Source organism: Symsagittifera roscoffensis, chromosome 2, assembly GCF_963678635.1.
Source record: "Symsagittifera roscoffensis chromosome 2, txSymRosc1.1, whole genome shotgun sequence".
Lineage (NCBI taxonomy): Eukaryota > Metazoa > Xenacoelomorpha > Acoela > Convolutidae > Symsagittifera > Symsagittifera roscoffensis.
Window position 1 is genome coordinate 33608016 of NC_087063.1, and position 22522 is coordinate 33630537.

At 33.5% G+C, this 22522-nt stretch overlaps 1 protein-coding gene across 1 annotated transcript in view; it reads left to right on the top strand.

Annotated features, from left to right (window-relative positions):
* Positions 1–22289, top strand: part of LOC134839808 (tubulin beta-1 chain-like) — a 23631-nt gene extending 1342 nt beyond the window's left edge. The window contains exon 2 of the mRNA XM_063855431.1: positions 22286–22289. Coding sequence (XP_063711501.1) covers positions 22286–22289 — 4 coding nt within the window. The remainder of the gene's footprint in view (positions 1–22285) is intronic.
* Positions 22290–22522: the final 233 nt, after the last annotated feature.

Consider the following 22522-nt stretch of genomic DNA (forward strand, 5'->3'; position numbering starts at 1 on the left):
ATTGTTGGATAAATTAAATGTTTTACCAATGTAAAGTATTTAATATTAACCAATCATGATCCATCTAACTAACAACCCACTTATTTGTAAGTGCTGAAGTTACTTGTAATTTCAGCACCAGAGAGATTTGAATTTAACTTAGAAATTAGTTGGACTCTCCCGAGCACTTCAGCAGCCGCAATAAACCAGTATACCCTAGATCTATTGAGCCTAGCAGAGACTAGTTAAACAACCTGAGACTAGATAGTATAAGAGTAAGATTAGGATCGGTATTAGACTAAGAAGTTGCACGAATCTATCCGGCCGAAAATAAGATAGCGTGACGAGCAGACGGTGTACCCTATCCGAAATTACTCTATGAGTTACACTTCGGTTCTAACTCATCTGGTGCGACCATAAGTCTCGAACAAGACCTTATTAGATTAGAATTAACCAAAAATAGATTAGAAATTAGACAAAAACATTTACAAAATGTTATACGACAATAATTTAATTGAAATGTCTCTCCGACTCAATAGATCAGAGCCAATATTCCGAACCATAATAGAACTACCCGGAATTGGAAGAAGACCTCGAACCAAAGACGACATACGACAAAGTAGAAACTTGCCGTATAGTTATATGATAGTTCGGCAAAAGCCAGAACAAACTTTTATATTTCGAATACTACTTGCAATGAATTTAGATTTCCATTTGCAAACATAAAACCTTGAAGTTACTCTTCAAAAATCATTTCAGGCGCTAAACAAAATTAATATTATACAATAACGATTGATAAAAAAATCTAAGATCGTTTTCCTAAAACTCTGCAGTATTATACAAAACATGTTTGAAAAATATTTATTGGAAAATAAAAATAAAAATTAGTAGCATGACAATAAATGGTTAGTAATCATAAATCATCCTGTTGTTCCAGCTTCATCACCTAAAACATAACAGCAATCATCAACTCACTAACATCATAAAACACTAAATCTTTCCTTTACACAAATTTAAAACTTTATTAAAACTTAAAGTCACTTAATTTAAAATCAGATCATCAAGGCTTATCCTTGGATCTTAAATCATTTTCTACTTAATTAAATTTCAAACTTGATCATCAAGGCTTATCCTTGGATCAAACAGAACAACTTTGTTCTCCCCCACCCACTTAATTAGTGTCTAACGACCTCAAACGTCGATTCACTACCCAACCCTATCTAAAGACCCAAGACTAATAGAAATTTTTAAACAAAACTAATCATTCAAATTAGGATAAATAGTGAAGAACTTCGGTTATTCATCCTTCACTTGACCCCCCCTCTTACCAGACCCAGGATAAATCTTAGACTTAGTAAGTTTAAAATAGTATCTAACGAACTACTCGCGTTCTAATTATACCTGAACCTTGTGGATCGATTTACTATTCTCCAACCCTTGAACACAATCACTACCCCTAAGTAAGATTAAGTAAGTTAACACCTTAGCTTATACTAGTCACGAGAAAGTAAAAATCATTCTTCGGAATCGATATACTTTTCTCTCCAACCCTGAACAAACAGACCCAGGTTAAGCTAACCAAAAAATCGTAAGAACTAACAGTTTAAGAAAATAGAAACCATTTAACAACCTTTTGCATCCGTCATTCTAAACCTTATGTCATTTAAAAACCTAGGAAATAAACAAACAATCGTTTTACACAATTGTGAAATAGATAACAAAAAATACGACCTTGTAATCACACCTCATACACAAACAGTTGGATACATTCGAACAAAACGACAAACACTAAAGAGGAAAATAATAACTAAACAAAGACAAATAACACGAAAAAGATTTTCAAAAAATCGAAACGCATTTTCAGAATCAGAAACCAACAGTTTAGACGAACTTTACAAACTAAAAGAATCAATAGATAAAAATTACCCACTTCACGATCAATTATATTTTTCTGACTCAGAAACAACTTCAAATTCATCACAAAGAGGAAAAAGAAGAATAAAAAAACAGTACAAACACAAACCAGTACATCTATATAATTGGAATCAACCAATTCGACACATTAATAATTACATATTAACAGTCATCGAACGAAAAAATGAGCTCAACGCACACTCCAGGTGAAGAAACTCCAGATGATGATGAAATCTTTCCTTTTATAGTAGATGCAGATACTGATAGAGGACAACACATATTTTGTCAAAATTTACTCGTAAATTTATTTGAACCCGGAATTAGTCCATGTAAAACAGAGTTCCCCGATGTAAAAATCAAAAGACAAATCATAGATCACTATCTAAAAGATATATGCAACATAACACAACAGTATGGAATCTACTCTATAGAATTCACTTCCCCAAACCATAATAATAGAACATATACTATTCAAACAGACGATCTTGATTTAGAATTTTCAAAAGTTTTTTCAGAATATATAAAAAGCATCCAATACCATAACTCACAAAGAGCAAACTCCATTTTCACCAATGAAGTTTTCGCAATAATATATAGTTATATTTCGATATTAGAAAATGAACTACCAATAACAAATGTCTCACCGACAGAAACATCTAAACATTTAAGAGTACGACATGAAATCACACTACTCTCTAGTTATTTAAACATCATTAAAGAAAATTTCACGAAAGACGACGTTTCACAACATACAAAACACGATTTACAAAAAATCTTGGCATGGTTCATAATAGATTATTTCACACATAATATTGATTTAATTGCACAAGCAAGAAAAAACTTTAGACCCCAAAACTCGAACGATGATACCGCTATCACAGAACAATCAGATTATGTTTGGGACCCCGAATGGTCTCATCCCGCATTTATAAGCTTCCCACAATCAATCTCAAGTCAAGCAATAAGTACGATATCTTACATAAGAGACTATGTAAGAGTAATACCATTAACAATTGATGCAACACCATTAAACTATAATACATTTTTACCCGATACACAAAATAATAGTTTAAACTCTACAGTTATACACAATGAAAACCTCAATGGAACTAGGAATCTTACTCAACAAGATATCCAGACACCATCACACTTCATAAATGAAGAAATTGTACACACAACAACTACACAACAAAGTATTTCACCAATACGCCCAAATTTAACAACACCAAGAAATACAAATCCTTCACAAACACAGGTAACCTTACAATCAACCGTTAAACCTTCGGTTGCCCCTAAATATTCACATATGGATTACCAAACATACAGACCCATGACAATACCATCAAAAACACGCAAAACATTCAATAGAAACAACTTTGCAGACCATAATTATAATTATACACATCCGTCAAAAACAAATTATCAACCACAACGGAATTTTAATCAATATACAAAACCTCGAAACTGGGATAACCCAACGGCCCAATATAATTCCAAAAATTTTCAACCAAATCCTCCACAGGATCGCAGTGAAAATTACCCATTTTTTCAACAAAATAAAAATAAAAAACAAACATCTTATCAAATGGATTATTTATCCTCAGATGATGATTTTTTACAACCAGATATATTTGCACAAAATACTCAAGAATATCGTAGACAAGGAATACAGAAAACACGTACAAATCATAGGAATTTTTCTCCACAACTAATAGATGCACAACATCAACAATCAATTCAACAACAAAATCCAATTAATACACAATCTTTTCAACCAATTCAACAACAAAATCCAATGACTGCACACTCGTATCAACCATCACAAATGCAGAATGAAATACCACTCCCATATTATCTTCAACAACATGAAATAACAAGAAACCAACTTTCAAATTTTTCTCAAATGCCAAATGCAGCAGAATCATTACAAATGACAATGAATCCATACCTTATGGGTGGATCATCAATAACATCAAACAAACCTTTAATGGTTTTCACAGGAACAGACCCTGAATATTCTGTAGAAGATTATTTAAATGCAGTAACAGCAAACCTGATTTTAAACATTGGACCTGAACCAATTAATACGCCACTACATCAAAACTGGATACATCGACGCACAGCGTTGATACAAACAACCTTAGATGGCGCAGCCCAAAAATGGTTTTCAGTACTACCTCTAGAAATAAAATCAAACTGGAAAAGATTTACACAAGAATTTTCAAAAATGTTTGACTCTGAAAGAAACAAACAACAACAAAGAGTTTTATGTAATGAAATTCGCAGATTACCAAACGAAACCATCAAGCAAATAGCAGTACGAATCGAAACACTAGTTCGAAAAGCATACTCACTAAATACACATGACTATAAAAACACAAAGATGACAGAAATCTTAATGATGACCTTAACACCACAATTAAGGAAAATAGCAATAAAAAAGAGAGCATCCCATCCTTCTTCAATTCGAGAACCCGATTTAGATTTTCGAAAACTAGTAGACAAATTAGAACAAGCAGAAATCACGATGAAACTAGAAGAAACGGAAAATCTGAAATTACAATACGTTAACAAAATTGAAACGACTCCCACAAATATTAATAATATACAGGAATCAGAAACAGACCTCGTTGAAAAGATCACTGAAATACTCAATATTTATGAAAAGAACCCAAACTTCAAAGGCAAACCATCTTTCAAAAAATGGTGTAATTATTGCCGACGATACGGACATAGTATTTCCGAATGTAGACAAAAACAGCAAGACAGTCAAAATAAACCTCAAAAATACAAAGAACCAAATAAATCATTCTATCAATACATGAAAAAAGATCAAAATCTACCAAACAAAAATGTATACAGCAACAACAGTTCAGGAAAGCCACTTCCGAACAATACAAGTTATACAAGAAATCAATCCCCATATAACTCAAGTTATAGAGGAAGATCACCAGAACGAAGAAATACACAAAATTCATCACAAAATCACTACAATAGACCAAATAGTAGAAATAACAATTCCAGATCAAATTCAAATACACAACGATTTGTTTCTAGATCTAATTCCCAATCAAGAAATAACTACTATCCAAACAACCAGTCACGAAATTCATCATACAATAGGAATAGAAACTACTCCTATAATAGAAATAGAAGTTATTCAAACAACCGAAACCAGAATTACCCAAACAATCGATCAAGGAATAACTCATATAATAGATCGAACTATAACAGACCAAACAATAATTACCAAAACAGATCGCGAAATAATTCACAAAATCGACACCCAAGTTATAATAATCGTTACAGAAATTATTCCCAATCACCACACCGGAATAATAATCACTATAATAACTCTAATAATCGTCATAGAAGCAGTACACCTAAACATCAAAGACAAATCAATCAAGTACAAGCTAACCCAGAAACAACATCAGACCCTCCAGGTATTGATGACACAGTAACTGATACGTTACAACTCAATCAAATAAACTGTACATCATCAGATTCAGAAAGTGATACTGAAAACACTCTTGCTATCAATATGATAAAAGTCGAAAATGACTATGAATCTGTCATATATGAACAACCCTTTCCATCACATATATATGAAAATCAGTCAGAATTTCTTCAAAATTATTACACTACACCCATAAATCCCACACCAACAACGCAAGAAACAAATGAGATTAACACTACAAATCAAACCAATAAAAACACCAAAACAAAATGCTTGAATACAAACCACATTTATCAAAATATACAAAAAGAACAACCCAAAGAAAAAATTTGGACAATACCATTTCTCTTAGAAAGCCCAAGAAATAAAGAATTTCAACCACCAGACCTTGAAATAGATTTTTTAATTGATTCAGGAGCAGAATCAAACATAATAAACATTCCCACATGGAATGAAATAAAAACTTTACATCCAAAGCTAACGCCTCTTGAAACCTCCAGCAAACTAGCAACAGCACAAGGATCAACATTGATAAACTACGGAAAAATCCAATTATTTCTCCTCCCTACCAGAACAATGGAGCAAAGTAAAATTCTAAACAAGCCATTTAAACAAATATTCCATATCACTGATATTAAATATAATATCATTGGAATACCATTTATTTCAAAGTATATACCAACAATTAACATACTAAATAGTAAAATATTAATCAAAGATAAATATACAAAAACAAAAGAAACATCCCTAACATTTTTTCAAAGATTAAATAAACAACCACCATTCTTTTCAAAATTCTATCCAATATATAACCAACAAAGAAAACACCTGAAACCACTATCAGGAAACATCTATAATTTTTCAATCAAACAAGTTCACCAATATGATAAAGAACAAAACAAACAAAAATTTTATATGTCAGATTTTGAGTTCAAACCGATTCATAAATTTTTCAAAATCACAATCTCTTCAATAAAATATTTGAAAAATTCGAATTCAGATATTATTTCCTTACATGTTTATAACAACACACCTTACCAAGTAACATTACCTTTAGGACTTTTAGGATATTGTGAAACCAACGCTACAATATCACCAATACACGAAAAAGCCTATCGCGTAAATAATATACTTCAATTACTAGATATTTGCCAATCTACAATTCTTAATGAAGAATTATCTATAAATAATATAATAAGTAACGAAAACAGAAATACGGATTATTTCACAAAAACTCCATATTTCAAACCTACATTCAACATAAGTAACTACACAGAGCACCAACAAAAATTTTTAACAATGTTTAATTTCCAACATTCACAAATAACACAAGACGAATTCGAAAAATTAGCCAAACAGCTCATTAAATATTCATCAGTCTATGCAACATCAAAATTTGATGTTGGCAAAATCAGTTCATCACTACATCTCCCATTAAAACCTGACGCAGTTTTCAAAAAACAAAGAGCAAGTAAAGTACCAATTCACTTACATGATAAAGTAAACAGATTACTCGATATTTTAGAACAGTACAATATTATATCACCAGTTAATAAAGAAGAACAACCAAAAGGCAACACATTCATCAACCCCGTTATCATTCTAGCTAAAGGAGAATCATTAAAAATCGTTCTCGATGCTAGATACCTCAATTCACTTATAGACGAATCAAAATGTAATTGGCCCATTGAACCAATACAAGTTATTTTAACAAAAATAAACGGCAAATACTTTACAACCGCCGATATGAATAGTGCATACAATCAAATGCCACTAGATGAACAATCACGACGTTTAACACAATTTGTTATCGGAAACCAACAATATGAATTCAACCGCTTATTCTATGGAATATCCATAGGACCAGCAGCATTTTCAGCTTTTATGAGCAAAATTTTTAGACCACTGATACTCAAGAAAAACGCAATCACCTATCTAGACGATGTTTTTATGCAATCACAAACAAAAGACGAAATGTTCAAAGTTTTAGAAAAATATCACCAAATACTTCAGAACGAAAATCTGAAGGCCGCCCCCGATAAATCACACTTCTTTTTGACAAGAGTTAAATTCTTAGGACATAACATAGAAAGAAAAACAATCACTCCACTGAAATCACGCATTGACGCTATTCAAAAACTTCAACCACCAACAAATAAAAAGAAAATCCAAGAATTCCTTGGAATGTTAAACTTTTTAAGCAAATATGTTTATAAAATGCAATTATATCTACGACCATTTTACAATATCCTTAGACAACAAAATAATTTTGAATGGAATACAGAACATCAAACACGATTCGATGAAATAAAGAAACTTTTAACTGAACAAATTTCAAACACAATTCCAGACCCTAATCAACCATTTTATGCAATGTGCGATGCTTCGAACTTTGGCATCGGTGCAGCACTATTACAATCACATAATGGTACAAATAAAATGAACCTCATATCAGCAAATTCTCGATTATTCACTCAAGCAGAGCTACGACTCTCAACTCTAATGAGAGAATGTACAGCCATAATATATACACTGACAGAATATGAATTTCTGATACTTGGATCAAAACATCCAACAGTTCTATTCACAGACCATAAACCAATCATCTTTCTCTTTACACAAAAATCTAACCCAAACCACCGAGTTTACAGATTTCAACTAATTCTAATGAAATTTCCAAACTTACATATAGTTTGGACTGCAGGAAAAAATCTTGCATTACCAGACACCTTAAGTCGAAATACACCACCTGAATTACTTACACGAAAAACAACAGTTGAAATACCCAAAAACATAAAATTCTACCTTGCAGAAAACGAAACATCACCCCGATTAGAATGCAAATATGCAGTTAAAACTGATATTGAACAATCACAAATAAATAATTTACAACATTTCCCACTTTATTTAGATTGTCAAAATAATCATTATGAAGTTGATTTACTTGGAACATCAACTTTCAAACCAATCCCATATTCTCAATGGATAAAAAATAACACTCAACAAAAACGAACAAAACAACACCTGCCTAAGAAAGACCATTTTCCACTAATTGAAAAAGAAGATTTAACTGATAAAATAAATTTATCAGGACCACAAACAAATGATTCAAAATACACAATAAATCAAGTTTTTGACCTTCACGACCCACTTGATACAATACCCTTATCTACATTAGAAATCGAAAACATTTTTCTCCCCCCAACAGAAACAATTACAATTTCAACACTGAAACAATATCAAAACCTTGACCCAGTAATTCGACAACTGAAATCATGGCACAAATATAAAACTAAACCTATCAAAGCAGATTCAACCATTTTAGGAAATAAAACACTCCTCCGATATTTTCGAAAATTCAATAATACAACAATTAACGAAAACACAGACCTTCTAGAATACAAATTAAATGAATCTACAGTTCCATGTCTCCCTTTAAGTATGATTCTTATAGCTTTTAATATTTCCCATACACAAAATATTAAAGGACACTCTGGATCAGAGAAAACATATTCAAATTTTATACAAAACTTTTATTTCCCAAATGCACCAATTTGGATAAAAGTACTATGCAATGACTGTATAGTATGTCAACTAAATAAACCTTACCCAAATCAAAAACAAATAGCACAAAAACAAGATTTTAAAGGACAAAGTTTGTACTTTAATCATCGTATCTCATTTGATACTAAAGGACCAATTTCACCCTCATCAGAAGGAAACTCCTACATTATGGTAATTGTTGACGCATTCACACACTATGTAGCACTTAACCCAGTACCACATTGTAACGCTTATTACGCTTACACAACACTCTATGAACACTGGATAGCAAAATTTGGACTACCAGAAATTTTAGTCACAGACAATGGTACAGAATTCATAAATAATGAAATAATAACACTATGTCATTTATACAACATTAAACACAAACCACGTACATCTCATGCACCTTGGACAAACGGCTTAGTCGAAGGTATGAACCGTTCACTACAAGAATATCTTAGATGTATCATCAACGGAAATGATACAAAATATACCGAATGGTCAGCAGATGTAAAATTATTTCCCTTAGCATATAATTCACAAATAACGACAACTTTAGGAATGTCACCATACGAAATGGTTTTTAACCAAAAGCCACGCAAACCAATAATGTTTACAGCAAATTCTCATAAAAACGCACAAGGTTATTGTCAACCAAATAAAGACTCAATTTGTTATAACCTACCTTTACATACACACGATGAAGATCATTTTCATCACCCACAAATTCTTAAATTAGCATCCGGTACACACACCGAATGGATTTTAAATAGAGATAAGAAACACAACGAAATTTACCAAAAAATAACGAAAAAGTTATTACAAAGACAAAACATAAATGAACAAATCAATTCACGTTTTACACCAGCTTCCGATTTAAAAATTGGAACATTTGTTTTAATACCTAATTTTAATACTCAAAAAGGAATTTCTAAAAAATTACAACCCCTCCGAAAAGGACCCTACCAAATAATTGCAAAACCCACTGATGTCACATATAAAATTACCGACTCAAACAAAAAAGAAATCGTTCAACATCGAAACAACCTATTACCTTATTACCCAAAAGAATACGCACTCCGCGAATTAACTCAATTATATTCTTTCACAGGATTAAAAATCATTCAAAATGAACCACATCTGAAAAACACAGAACAAAATGATAACCCCACCGAAAATCAAAACACAAAACCAACCGCTACCAAAAACACTACAAAAAATCTAGACCACAAAGAATTCCCAAAACACAGAAAAAATAGAAAAATGACAGAACAAATAATACCCCAAGAAGAAATAGACAAATCTGAACATAGAAAAACAACAAGACTCCGAAATCAACCACGTAAAAACTACAAAATGTTCATCCCCCAATCTAAAATATTAAAGAAAGTAGAATTTAAAAAGTAATTTTAAGATTTTATACTTCACAATCTTGAAATCTCCGTAACATTTTTCATTTCATTTTTTCAAAATAACATGCTCACAAGTACGCAATAATTCTAGTTCAAAATAGACCAATAGGATTCATCCAATCCGCCACTTTCTCTAACTCAAACTAAAATCAATTAGACGAATAATCTAGAACTCCAGGCACATCTCTAACTATAACTTTACAACCTCCAGGTCAAAAATAAGCAAACCACCCCAACTTGACAGCTAAAATAAATATCACCATAATACCGTACCCCTCCCTTATCTAATAACCCAAAGATCAACAATATTTCCCCAACTCAGACCACGAATACCCCCAAAACAAATTTGATAACTTAGCCTAAAGTAACAAAATGAAGATTTTAATTAGCCTAAAGTATAAAAATCTCACCATACCCCGGATCATTTGACAAACAAAAATAAAGAAAAAGACGACCTCCCAGTCACCATGAAAATTGCCCCCAACAATTTTTTACAAAACTCAACCCACTTGTCAAAAAACTAATAAATAATTCGACCACACTAGAAAATCGCCTCAAACAGCAAAAAATATTCGACCAAGAGATCATTTCTTAAATGCTCTTCTCTCAAACAGTTGCTCAAATACTTATAAATTTTAAACATTTTTTTTCAATACTTGAAGCCTTTATAATATTTCTTTTTGATATACTTGAATCTTTTCTAATAATCCTAATCATTTTTTGTAACATTTTTTTAATTTTCTATACAATACTCGAACTATTCCTCCAACTTTCCAAAACCCTTGAATATATCCACAGGTACGATTTTAACAACTTATCTAAATGATACGAACAATTTTCAGTAGAACCGATATTTTTTTATTATTTGTAATTTTCATAGCATTCTTATCATCCCTCATTTTGACCATCTGTAAATGTATAAAGAAAGCAATCCTCACATTTGCCCTAGCAACAGTGCTTCTAATTCTTTTTTTGGAAGAATATTATAAAAAACACAAAATTTCTCACTAAAGTAACAATTCAAAAATCCATCAAAAATTGCTACCCAACAGTCACAAAATCAGTCTTCACCGACATCATCCCAAGATAATCCAACACCACCTTCAACTACTCAAAATCCTCAAACATCTACACGAATTTCTTTTCAAGACAATCCATACACTTTTGAAGAACGACACGCTCGTTTATCAGAACCACTAGAACCAGTTCAACGACAAGCACCTCTAAGCGAACCAACATATAACCTATACCCAACACTACCACAAGAACTAAGTAGAATACGAAACCTTAGTCAAAACCAAAACACAACAGAAATAAATAGACAAATTATACATCCTCGACGAAATAGAAATTTTCAAACTCCCCGAGTTCATTTTGATATACCTCAATCCCCTTCACAAACCACTCCAGAAAACACCACTGGTATCACACCAGAAACTCCTACACTTTTTTCACAACGTAGCACCTCAAGCTTACCATCAGATTACTTAGGTTCAACACCAACATCTGAACAAATACGTGAAAATCCTTTTAACCCCCCAAACCTAACATCACGACTGCCATATTGGACTACACATTCATTTACACAAGGTGAACCAAATTTAGCCAATGACCCCATAGATATTTCTACGGATACAACAACATCCTCATCACTTCCAGAAACATTATCACTACCATCAACACCATCAATAAGCCAGTTTTCACCACCACTCTTTAACTTAAATTTTCCAAATAATCTCGACGCCAGATATCGAGAACAATCATCAATAAATATTCCTTTAAGATTAGATTGGAATACATTCACAGCACCTCCACCATTATTTGGACAACATCAAGAAAGTAACCGCCTTCATAACTGGGCACTTAATAGATTACAATATCGCCAAGATATTCACAACGATATCCGTGATCACAATATTCAAACACTTCAACAAAACAGTTTACAATTAAAATTTGAAATCACAGTTAAATTAAACAATATTACACAACATCCCTACCCATTAAATCCACCTAACATCACAGCTCAATCACTACCACCACCGTTTATAACTACTGAAGTAATATATAAATACGACAGATACACCAAAAACACAATTGGTTACATTACATTTTATAACCCATACTCAGGATTATCATACACATGTATATTCTAAAATTATTAATTTTTCTTCAACTCCCTTTTCTAGTAACCTCAAATCAAAACATAAACCTTTTCCCTCGTACAGGACCACAAGATTTATTAGTAACACATTACGATTGCGAAGAAAATGAACAAAAAACATTACACAAATATGCAATAAATCAAGTATCACAATGTGAAACAGAACCACAAGCTATAGAAACCACAGATATAATAGCAACACTCTATTCAAAAGCCCGAGCAACAACAGTTACAGGTTATAAATTCACAGCGACATTTTCCGAAAAGAAAGTACATTGTTCACAAGTCTCGAACGGAAACAAAAACCGACTTGACCATGAATCATTCTATCAAAGTAATATAGAACGTCTTTTACATCTCAATCCCGACGATTGTAAAAATGAATTACTTAGACTAAACATCACACAAAATAAAAATTCCCAAAGAAAATTAGTTAATTTTCAAGTTTTTTCAGACTCTGTACATCAATCACAACTTGAAAGACACCAAGGACATATAAAACTAGACGAAAAATACCCGTATAACGGCGCACACGGACGATTAACCTATGACCTACACGATAAACATTGGATACCACACATTGGTATAAATAACCCATCAAACTGCAAAGCAGACACAAAAAATAAAGGATACCAAGAAATAATGTTTTTCGATTGGAAAATACAACTCGAAAAAATACAACTCACACGAGATTTATCTGATAATACAATGATCTATCAAGGAATCCGACTACCTTGTAAAAATGATCAAGGATATTGCGACCCTACAACAAGAACACAAGCAACAATTGTTTGGTTCCCCGAAGATACATGTACAACATTTCAAGTAGCAAAAATACACGCTCGTATGATAAAATTTCACGAAAAATATTTCATACAATCAATTCCTTATGAACAAGTCCATCCATCACGCAAACTAAGTTCCGATTTTAGAAACATAGACAATATAGAAAATAAATTGACACGATTTCAAATATATCAAGAAACAGAACTTGCATGTAAATACAGGAATCCACTTCACAGAACACAATACTCTGAAATATTAGTTGAATACGAAAAAGGATTCGACATGACCACTGGAAAAGTAAAAATCGACCCATATGCCACAGGTCATCCTCTAAACGAAGGAACATCCTATATACCAGTTAATTTTGAAAAAAGCAACGGACAACCTGGTGGACATCTAAAACCTTATGACACCAGAAGCACACGCTTACAAGAATTATCACTAATGAATACTACATATTTCGGTAATATCCACTATGATATTCATTTGGATATGAAACTAGACTATACAATTAGCCGTATTTTTTAAGAAATGTCACTCTCCGAATTAGAAACACTACACCAACTATGCGAATTAGAACGAACACAAATATTACAATCACTTGCACTAGCAGTATTAAAAATACCCTACGCAGGATACTTATTATCAGGAAATAGGTCAAATTTTTTAGACTACGAAGGAAACATCTTATGGTTTTATACTTGTACTAAAAAAGTATCACCACTATACGTTTTTGAAGATAAACGATGTTATAAAAGAATCCCTATCTTTTATAAGAATAAAGTACATTTCGTGGATACACTTTCACGAAGAACCTATTTCTGGGATACCGCAGTCCCATGTGGATCAGAAAATAGCCACAATGTAGTACAACTAAACCCTGATGAAAATAAATATTATCTTCTCACTCCATATCCCACATTAATGCAATCACTCAAAAAATTTTCACCAGAAAGCATTCGCGCTATCGCTCGAAACCCAAATATAGATTTACAATCAATAGGAATATATTCAAAATCAGATATTCAACATCACATTAGAACACAACAATTCCAAGAATTATTAACACAAATGGACACTATACAAAGACAATCAATTGACCAAAACTTACGCAAACTTGCAGAAACCGCAGGATTTGCCGATATCTACACGCAAGACTATAGCGGATATTTTAAAGACATTAAAGATTATATATATCTAAACGGCGAAAAATACCGTCCCCAAGATATATCACCAATTAACATTTTTAGCTTTGTTACACTCAAAAATGAAATCCTCGATTTTCTAGGATGGCCCTATTACATCTTAGAAAAATTGACTATTTTATACGCAATGTTTAACTTTATTGGATTTCTTTTCTCACTCTTAAAAGGAATCTACAATACATGTGCTATACACACACAAGTAAACAGACAAGCAAGCGTAGCACGCATACTCTTTGCAGGATTTTTTGGAATCTTTTCTACATCTATAAACAAAATTCTTTTAGACGCACAAATAAAAGAATATAACACAAAAATAACAACACGACAAAATACATACGACGAAGAACATAACAATGTTGACACACAGCCAACGGCACCACAATTACCACCCCTACCAAATAACCATCCACTATCCCTAGTCCCACGAAATTTTCGAAATTTAGCAATCACACATAATCCAAATTTTCGACTCAATACATCACAAAGTCCCATTCAACATATAATGACACATCAGCCACAAGATGATAATACTTATGAACAAATTATTGAACAACCCCATACCACCGCTTTTCAGTCTCAAAATAATCATTTTTTTAGCCCACGATGAGCCGCCAACTTGGATCACTACACCGATCAAATTCCCACCCAACCAATCTTACCTCCTCAATTCCAATAATACCACTTTTTGCTTTTCCGCCACCCGACTTTCCATCTAGTAATGTAACATCAGGCATGAATTCCGACACTAATTCACACATCTCAGTTTTATATTCCATCTCACAGCTAAATAACCCGAATATTGAAACCCCCGATGAATTTGCCGACTCAGAACCATCTCCATCCAATAATTTTCATAACTCTTCTAATTTTTCTCAACCCCCTTTTCAACCCATATTATCCAATAACCCTGACCCAATCACCCCCACACCCTCTTATGCTTCCCAAGTTACCCCAACCTACTCCTCATACCATTCTGACCGATCATCTCACTCTCCAGACACCCCCCGAATCTCCCCAGAGCTAGATAATTTCATTACCCTCCAACAACAACCCTACCACCTAAACACCCCGACCATAAACCAAATCTCCTCCACTACAAATTCATCCAATCCCCCTACACCCTCTTCAAATTATACTGAATCATTAACACCATCATCCACATCCACTATATCTTCACTAAACACTAACAGAGCTTACCGCACTTTTAAAAGAAAATTCCCCAACCATCCTTTCCCAGCAAAACCAGGAACAGCCCGTGAATACATCAACCACCCCCAGCATACTAACACTAAAGAGTTTTTAGCTATCACTTTACCCTCGTTTCCACAATACACCTTAAACACCCTTCACGACGCTAACGAAACACGCAACTTTGTAGATGAATACGTTTTAATGCCCACTCTCTCTTGGACCTCATACTATCATTTCACTAACCCTCTTTGCTTACCTTTATCCAGCACTTCCATCGATATAGACCGAAACAAAGACATGCTATATCAACTAACTACACCACTAACCGCTAGACAGTTTACTTACGTTGGATATAAAAAATCACTAAAAATACACACTGCACCTAGAGCTAATGAATATACACTAGAATACTACGATCACAACATCATTAGAGCTAACCAAGATCAATTCTTAGACGACGATCGCTTCGCTAATCCACAAATCACCGAGAAATTTTTCATCAAGACACCATATGTATTTACACTAAACATCTTCGACCGAAAGTTTGATCACATTATTTCAGAAGCACTAACAAACACACAAGCATACGAAAGTTTTAAAGAACGCTTCCAAATCTTTTCACTAACCTTTCATTTCCTTGCACCACACGAAAGAGATTTGCACTGCTCACATGATATTATGTTGCGCACTAAACAAACACATACATACAGCTACTATCGTTTCATCCAAAATCACTTTGACCTCCACACACCCTCTAGACAACCACACCATCGTTTTCAATTCATCAATTCAAAATACACTTCACCGTATTTCCTAAATTTCACATATTGTATTAAAGACACTAACCTCCATGGAATTCTTCGTAATTATGACCCCATAACCCAAATGTACATTTTCTGCCCCATCACCAAGACCTTCAACGCCGAAGAATCCCGACCCTTCCTCATCCCGCACGAGTTTGTACAGCCTATAGAAATCCCAATTTTAGAATTCATCCACAACACGACATTTAACCACAAATTATATAACTTAATCCAAAACACACCTTATGAGTTTGCAGTAGGCACTGAAGAACTAACCACTATTAAGGCACTTCAATTGCTTTGGCCACTACTTCAGACTAAAAATATCATCCGCATTCTAGCTAAACTACTAACAACTTCAGAACTAATTCACGACATCTTCCCCCACGGTTTTTTCCCCGACGACTAACAGGTAAGTATGAATTAAATGATATCACTAACTAATTAAAATATTAAAAACTCACCATTCTTTATTCATGTTTTCTTTAGATTTTTAGCCTTCATCCTAGATCATCTGAAAAATTCACAAAAGAAAAATAAAAAATAGCAAACTTCTTCAAAACTGTTTAAGACCCTATTAAAACTTTTGCACCAACAATTAAATAAATATAATACCAATGCAGTAAATTAATTTATAAATTTTCCCCCAACAGCAGTAAATCTAATTATGATGAAAATTTGTATCTTAAAATTCCCCCATAACTAGCAGTAAATTTCCACATTCTATGCAGTAAATTAATAAAATGCAATTGCAGTACTAACCTTTTGATATTTTTATTCATTTGCACAGAAATTCTATCCACACTCGCACAGCTCGCCCACGAAGAATTGTTTAAAATAATGAATTTCAGTTTCAAGTTTTCACACTCAATAACTCTAACACACGATAACAAGTTTCAAACTTTCCTTTAACCCGGTTGGAAAGGAATCATATACTAAACAAAACTAACCAACGCAGCTTACTAAATACCACAAATCATAGAATAACAGCATGACTAAGAAAAGGAAACCAACGGTACCCAAACCGGATTAACCCAGTTTAAAACTGGATAATTTATTCTTTTGAAGACTATTATAAAGTCTTAGAAAGAAATAATAAAACACAAAAAAGTCGAAAGACAAACCCATACCACAAACAATTTGCTTTTTGGAAAAAGTACATAACCAACAAGACATAAGTAAAACCACAACAAACCCAACATAAAACGTTGTCACATAACAGGACCCCTCACAAACACCGCATGAAATCATACTCCCACTCCTGGCCTAACCCACCAGGAAAGGACGTCCTGAGCATGCTCTATAGCCGGCCTAACCCACCGCGCTACATCCACGCTTTGTGACCACACCTTTATTTTTAATAAGAGCTACTCAAGGGTGAGTAACTCTTCAAAATAACCGAACTAAAACAAAAAGCTTTTGTGAAAACAACTAACTAAAATCATGATTAAAAAATATTAAACTAATAAAAGTTTTATAAAATGTAAAATCACATGATGCAATATATAGATCAGAATACAACACCAAGGACGAACATCAAAAGACAAGACGACCTCACTACACTCGAGAGAGAATAACCAACTACAATCGACATGCCGCTCACAATCACAACTCAAAGGATTTAGAGTACGACTTGACTTCGCAGAAAAGGACTTCATTGAACTAGACCAATGACCACCTCGATGTTCAAGTATACGTACAGATCCGAGTAACCAGGCATCCCCTCCACGCACAATCTCCACGCCATTCCCAAGCTAGATCAGACACAAAGGAAGTTCTCCCCGAAGAACAGAAAAACCTGACATAGCCAACCATTCTGAAATCAGAATTGATTTTGTTGCAAAGACTCAGTCGTTGTCACAAGAAGAAGCGAAAGAAAATTATGATGTTCGCCAAATACCAACGTCCATCATCCACCCTTGAATTACAGAAGAACTGTTCTAAAAAACTCTGTAAAACCCGGATGGGTGGAACCTGATCTAAACTATATTTTATGATTGGATAAATTAAATGTTTTACCAATGTAAAGTATTTAATATTAACCAATCATGATCCATCTAACTAACAACCCACTTATTTGTAAGTGCTGAAGTTACTTGTAATTTCAGCACCAGAGAGATTTGAATTTAACTTAGAAATTAGTTGGACTCTCCCGAGCACTTCAGCAGCCGCAATAAACCAGTATACCCTAGATCTATTGAGCCTAGCAGAGACTAGTTAAACAACCTGAGACTAGATAGTATAAGAGTAAGATTAGGATCGGTATTAGACTAAGAAGTTGCACGAATCTATCCGGCCGAAAATAAGATAGCGTGACGAGCAGACGGTGTACCCTATCCGAAATTACTCTATGAGTTACACTTCGGTTCTAACTCAAATGTTTTGGTTCCTGCGGAGCCCTAATATTTAATATAATCACTCAACTTTCAACAGAATCCTACCACTGCTTGATGATGAAAAATTCAATTGATGTTTAACTTAAAAATGGTCTGATTTATCTCATTTTTTGATCAAAAATTTGCACAAAATGGTCGAAGTTCTGCTCTATTGCTCGGTAATAGGTATTTTGCGGTCATACTTCTACTAAGCGAATAAACTTATATGGCCCTGCCGTATCAACGAATTGTTTCAGACTTCATACAAGTTGTTTCGTGCAATCATGCTTCAAGTCATTGTTTATAGAGACTGCACTACACTGGGCGTTTATCGCAGTTTCTTGGTTGGTTGTTTTTTGTTATGTGATGCAATCAATCTCGGCTTATTGAAAACTGAAGTTTCAATTTAGATTTTAATAATAGAAATTTAGGATCAACCGTAGAATCCCCCCCCCCCCCCCCCCCCCCAAATCGAATCACCCCAAGGATAAAGTATTTAACGCGAGAAGAATTCTGCGAATAAAATATAACCAATCAATAAAAAACCAATATATGTCTTTGAACGACTTCCTGCAACTGAAGCCGAAATCGAAATAGAGCAGAGGCGGCGAAACGTGGTATGAACACCGTTACCAATAGCTGCGTTATATCAGTGGCCATCAAGGACCCTAATATTCAACGAAATTTTGTTGAGGTCAACTGTATGACTGATCTAGATAAACAGAAAAAAAAAACAGCTTTAAAGCGCAATTTCGACGATAATGCCGATGCAGCGGGCAGTTCAGCTTCGAGTGAGAAAACATCCCCGGAACACAAACGCCAAAACAGAAGATAATAGTAAAGATGACATCTGCAGAAACTGAACTGAAACTATACAAAAATATCTTTGTTGAATCTGTAACGTACATGAGATTTGTAACGTACATGAGACTTTGTAACCATTAGCACCTAATGAAAAAGAACCCAAACTGCTCAACGAGCGGAAAAAAGACTTCAATTTCACTTTTTTAATGTTTTTTCTTCAGACCAGAAAAAAAACTGTTTTTTGGTTTTAGTTTGCGAAGCGAATTATGTTTTTTCCTTTTCTTTTTCCTGTGACAACGCAGGGGTTCTGAAAGTTGCTTGTACGATGCATCCTTGTAGTTACGCACGGAAAAAGTGCTTCGTAAAAAATACATAGAAAAAAATCTTGAAAGTAAGTTTTACAAGGTAGGAAACTGGAGCGAAAAGTAATATAAAAAAACTGGTATATCAAAATTTATCAAAATAAGAAATCAAAATTGAGGGAAGAATACAGGTTGGGTCGAGGGAAGATAGTTCTACTTACTTTCTATATCAAATCCTGTCTGCCAACAATGTCATTTCAGGAGAAACAAAAATACTAATCATACTATTTTACTTCAAAGTATTCACTCAATAAGAAAAACATCGTTCAGCTGCAGGTTCAAATTGAACCACTGCATAAATTACTTTTAGCAATATGTGTAACGGACACATGATTGAAACCGGAGGATCCAAAATAAATGTTCCAATTAAAACGATACAAAAACATCGAGACTAGTGGTGGGAAAAAAAGGGGCGGAGGTGTAGGTATCTTTGTGCGTGAGGACACTCAATATCAGATAAGGTAAAAAATTAACGATATTAATCTTCGAATGATATTTTTGGAACCGTAAAAAAATAGCCAGCGTGGACATTCCACCGAGTGCAGTCAATCACCAGACCAAATTACAAAATTTCCTTGATAATTCAGTGGATGGCCCAGGATCATATCAAATAGTATTAGGAGACTTCAATATAAACAGTATGAGTAGCTCAAAAAATGGAATTAAATTAGTAGCTTAATGATAGGGAATGAAATTTCCTGCTTGATTACCAAACAACCTACGATGGTAAGAACAAAGTCAAAAACATGCATAAGTTAAAATTTTTTCAAGTCAGACAGGCAGCAGTACGGCAAGGAAAACAGCGATCTCAGGTATTTTTGAGGTTAATTATCATTTAAATGTGGCGGGTGAAAAAATCAAACTGAACAATTTGTCTCTCTAAAAATTGGTCTTTTACTCAACAGAAGAAAGTATAATAGAACAGTTCAAAACCAGCTTGAAAATTGACTTCGACTACTCAAAAGAAAATACGTATAAATAATGCTGCGAGGAGGGCTTTACTCAACATCACGTAATGCTTCTTGACAATTGGAATAAATTTATCCCGGAGAAACCAAAAAGATAAAACTCATGTAAGACTTTTTGTAATAATAACCAAGGTCAAAATGAAGCAAACAAAAAGAATAGGCCTAGAAGATTTGAAAAAAGTGAACTGCAGAAGCTAGAGATGAAAATAATTGCAAAATATTTTGGTTGAAAAAGTTGATAGCAAAAATAAAAAGATTTTCATCAGAGCCAACTGCAGGCACAAGCCGCAAAAAACATAAGGATTTTTTCTTTCAATTGATTAATAAAATTACCGGGACTGCTAGAAAAAAATGTTTTAACACAGAGAATATGGTCACAGACGCAGATTTATTCAAAAATTGTTCCGGAAATATAGACCAAAAATTAGCAGACGCTTTCCACAAACCGCACATCAGACGTCAAAGCAGAAAAGATGTTAAAATGTCAAGGTTTTTGAGACCAGTGACACGCTATGAAATTGAACAGATCTTAAAAAATTTTAAAAAGAGATTCAGCCTGGATTGCCACGACATTAAAGAACTACTAGAGCCTGTCCTAGCTGTTTTTTTTTCAAAAATGTTTTGACAAAAACATTGTTCCGAGCTCATTAAATGTTGCAAAAGCGATACCTATACATAAACAAGCGAATGAACACCAACCCTCCATTTTTAGACCAATATCAATCTTACCAATCTTTGGAGAAAAAAAACTAGAACGATTAATATAAGGCCGATTTTTAGATTTTGTTAATCAACAAAAAAAATACATCAATCTCAGTTCGGTTTCAGGCGAAAAAGAAGTACTGTTGACGCTGTTGCTTCTCTAGTAAAAAAATAAATAAATTAGAACAACCAAACTATTGAAACTCAGTGTACATTTCTTGATTTAAAAAAACTGTTTCAAAAGTTCTGTTGATCACAAGCTTGTTTTAAACAATTGTTATGATAAAGTATATTGTTACGATTTTGGTATAAGAGGACCAGCATATGATATTCTAATCATTTTTATCAGAACCTAAACAGTTTGTAAGGATCAACAAAATCAAATCGCCTAGTCAAATAAGTAAATACGGAGTCCCGCGGGGCTCAATTCTCGGACCTCTACTTTTCATTCTGTTTATGAATGATATACCAAAAATGAATGAAAACACAAATGCTTATTTCTATGCCGATGATAAAGCCATTTAAACTCAGACTGAAAAATGAAAACTGATTGAAAGCAATGAAAATACATTGACAAAAAAAATGGTTGGACTAAAATAAACTGACTTTGAATTTAGATAAAACTAAAACAGTTAGTTTCATAAAACGAAATGAAAAAGAAAAGATGAACAACGACGACATAAGGCAAAAATCTGTTTAAAAATATCTGGGTTTGTATCTCGATAGAAAACTGGAATTCATAGATTACATTGGTATTATTAATGCTAAGCTTAATAATTTCTGTGGAATCAATTATCATCTGCGTAAATTTTTAAATAAACAGCAGCTGACCCAGTTTTACCAAACATGCGTTA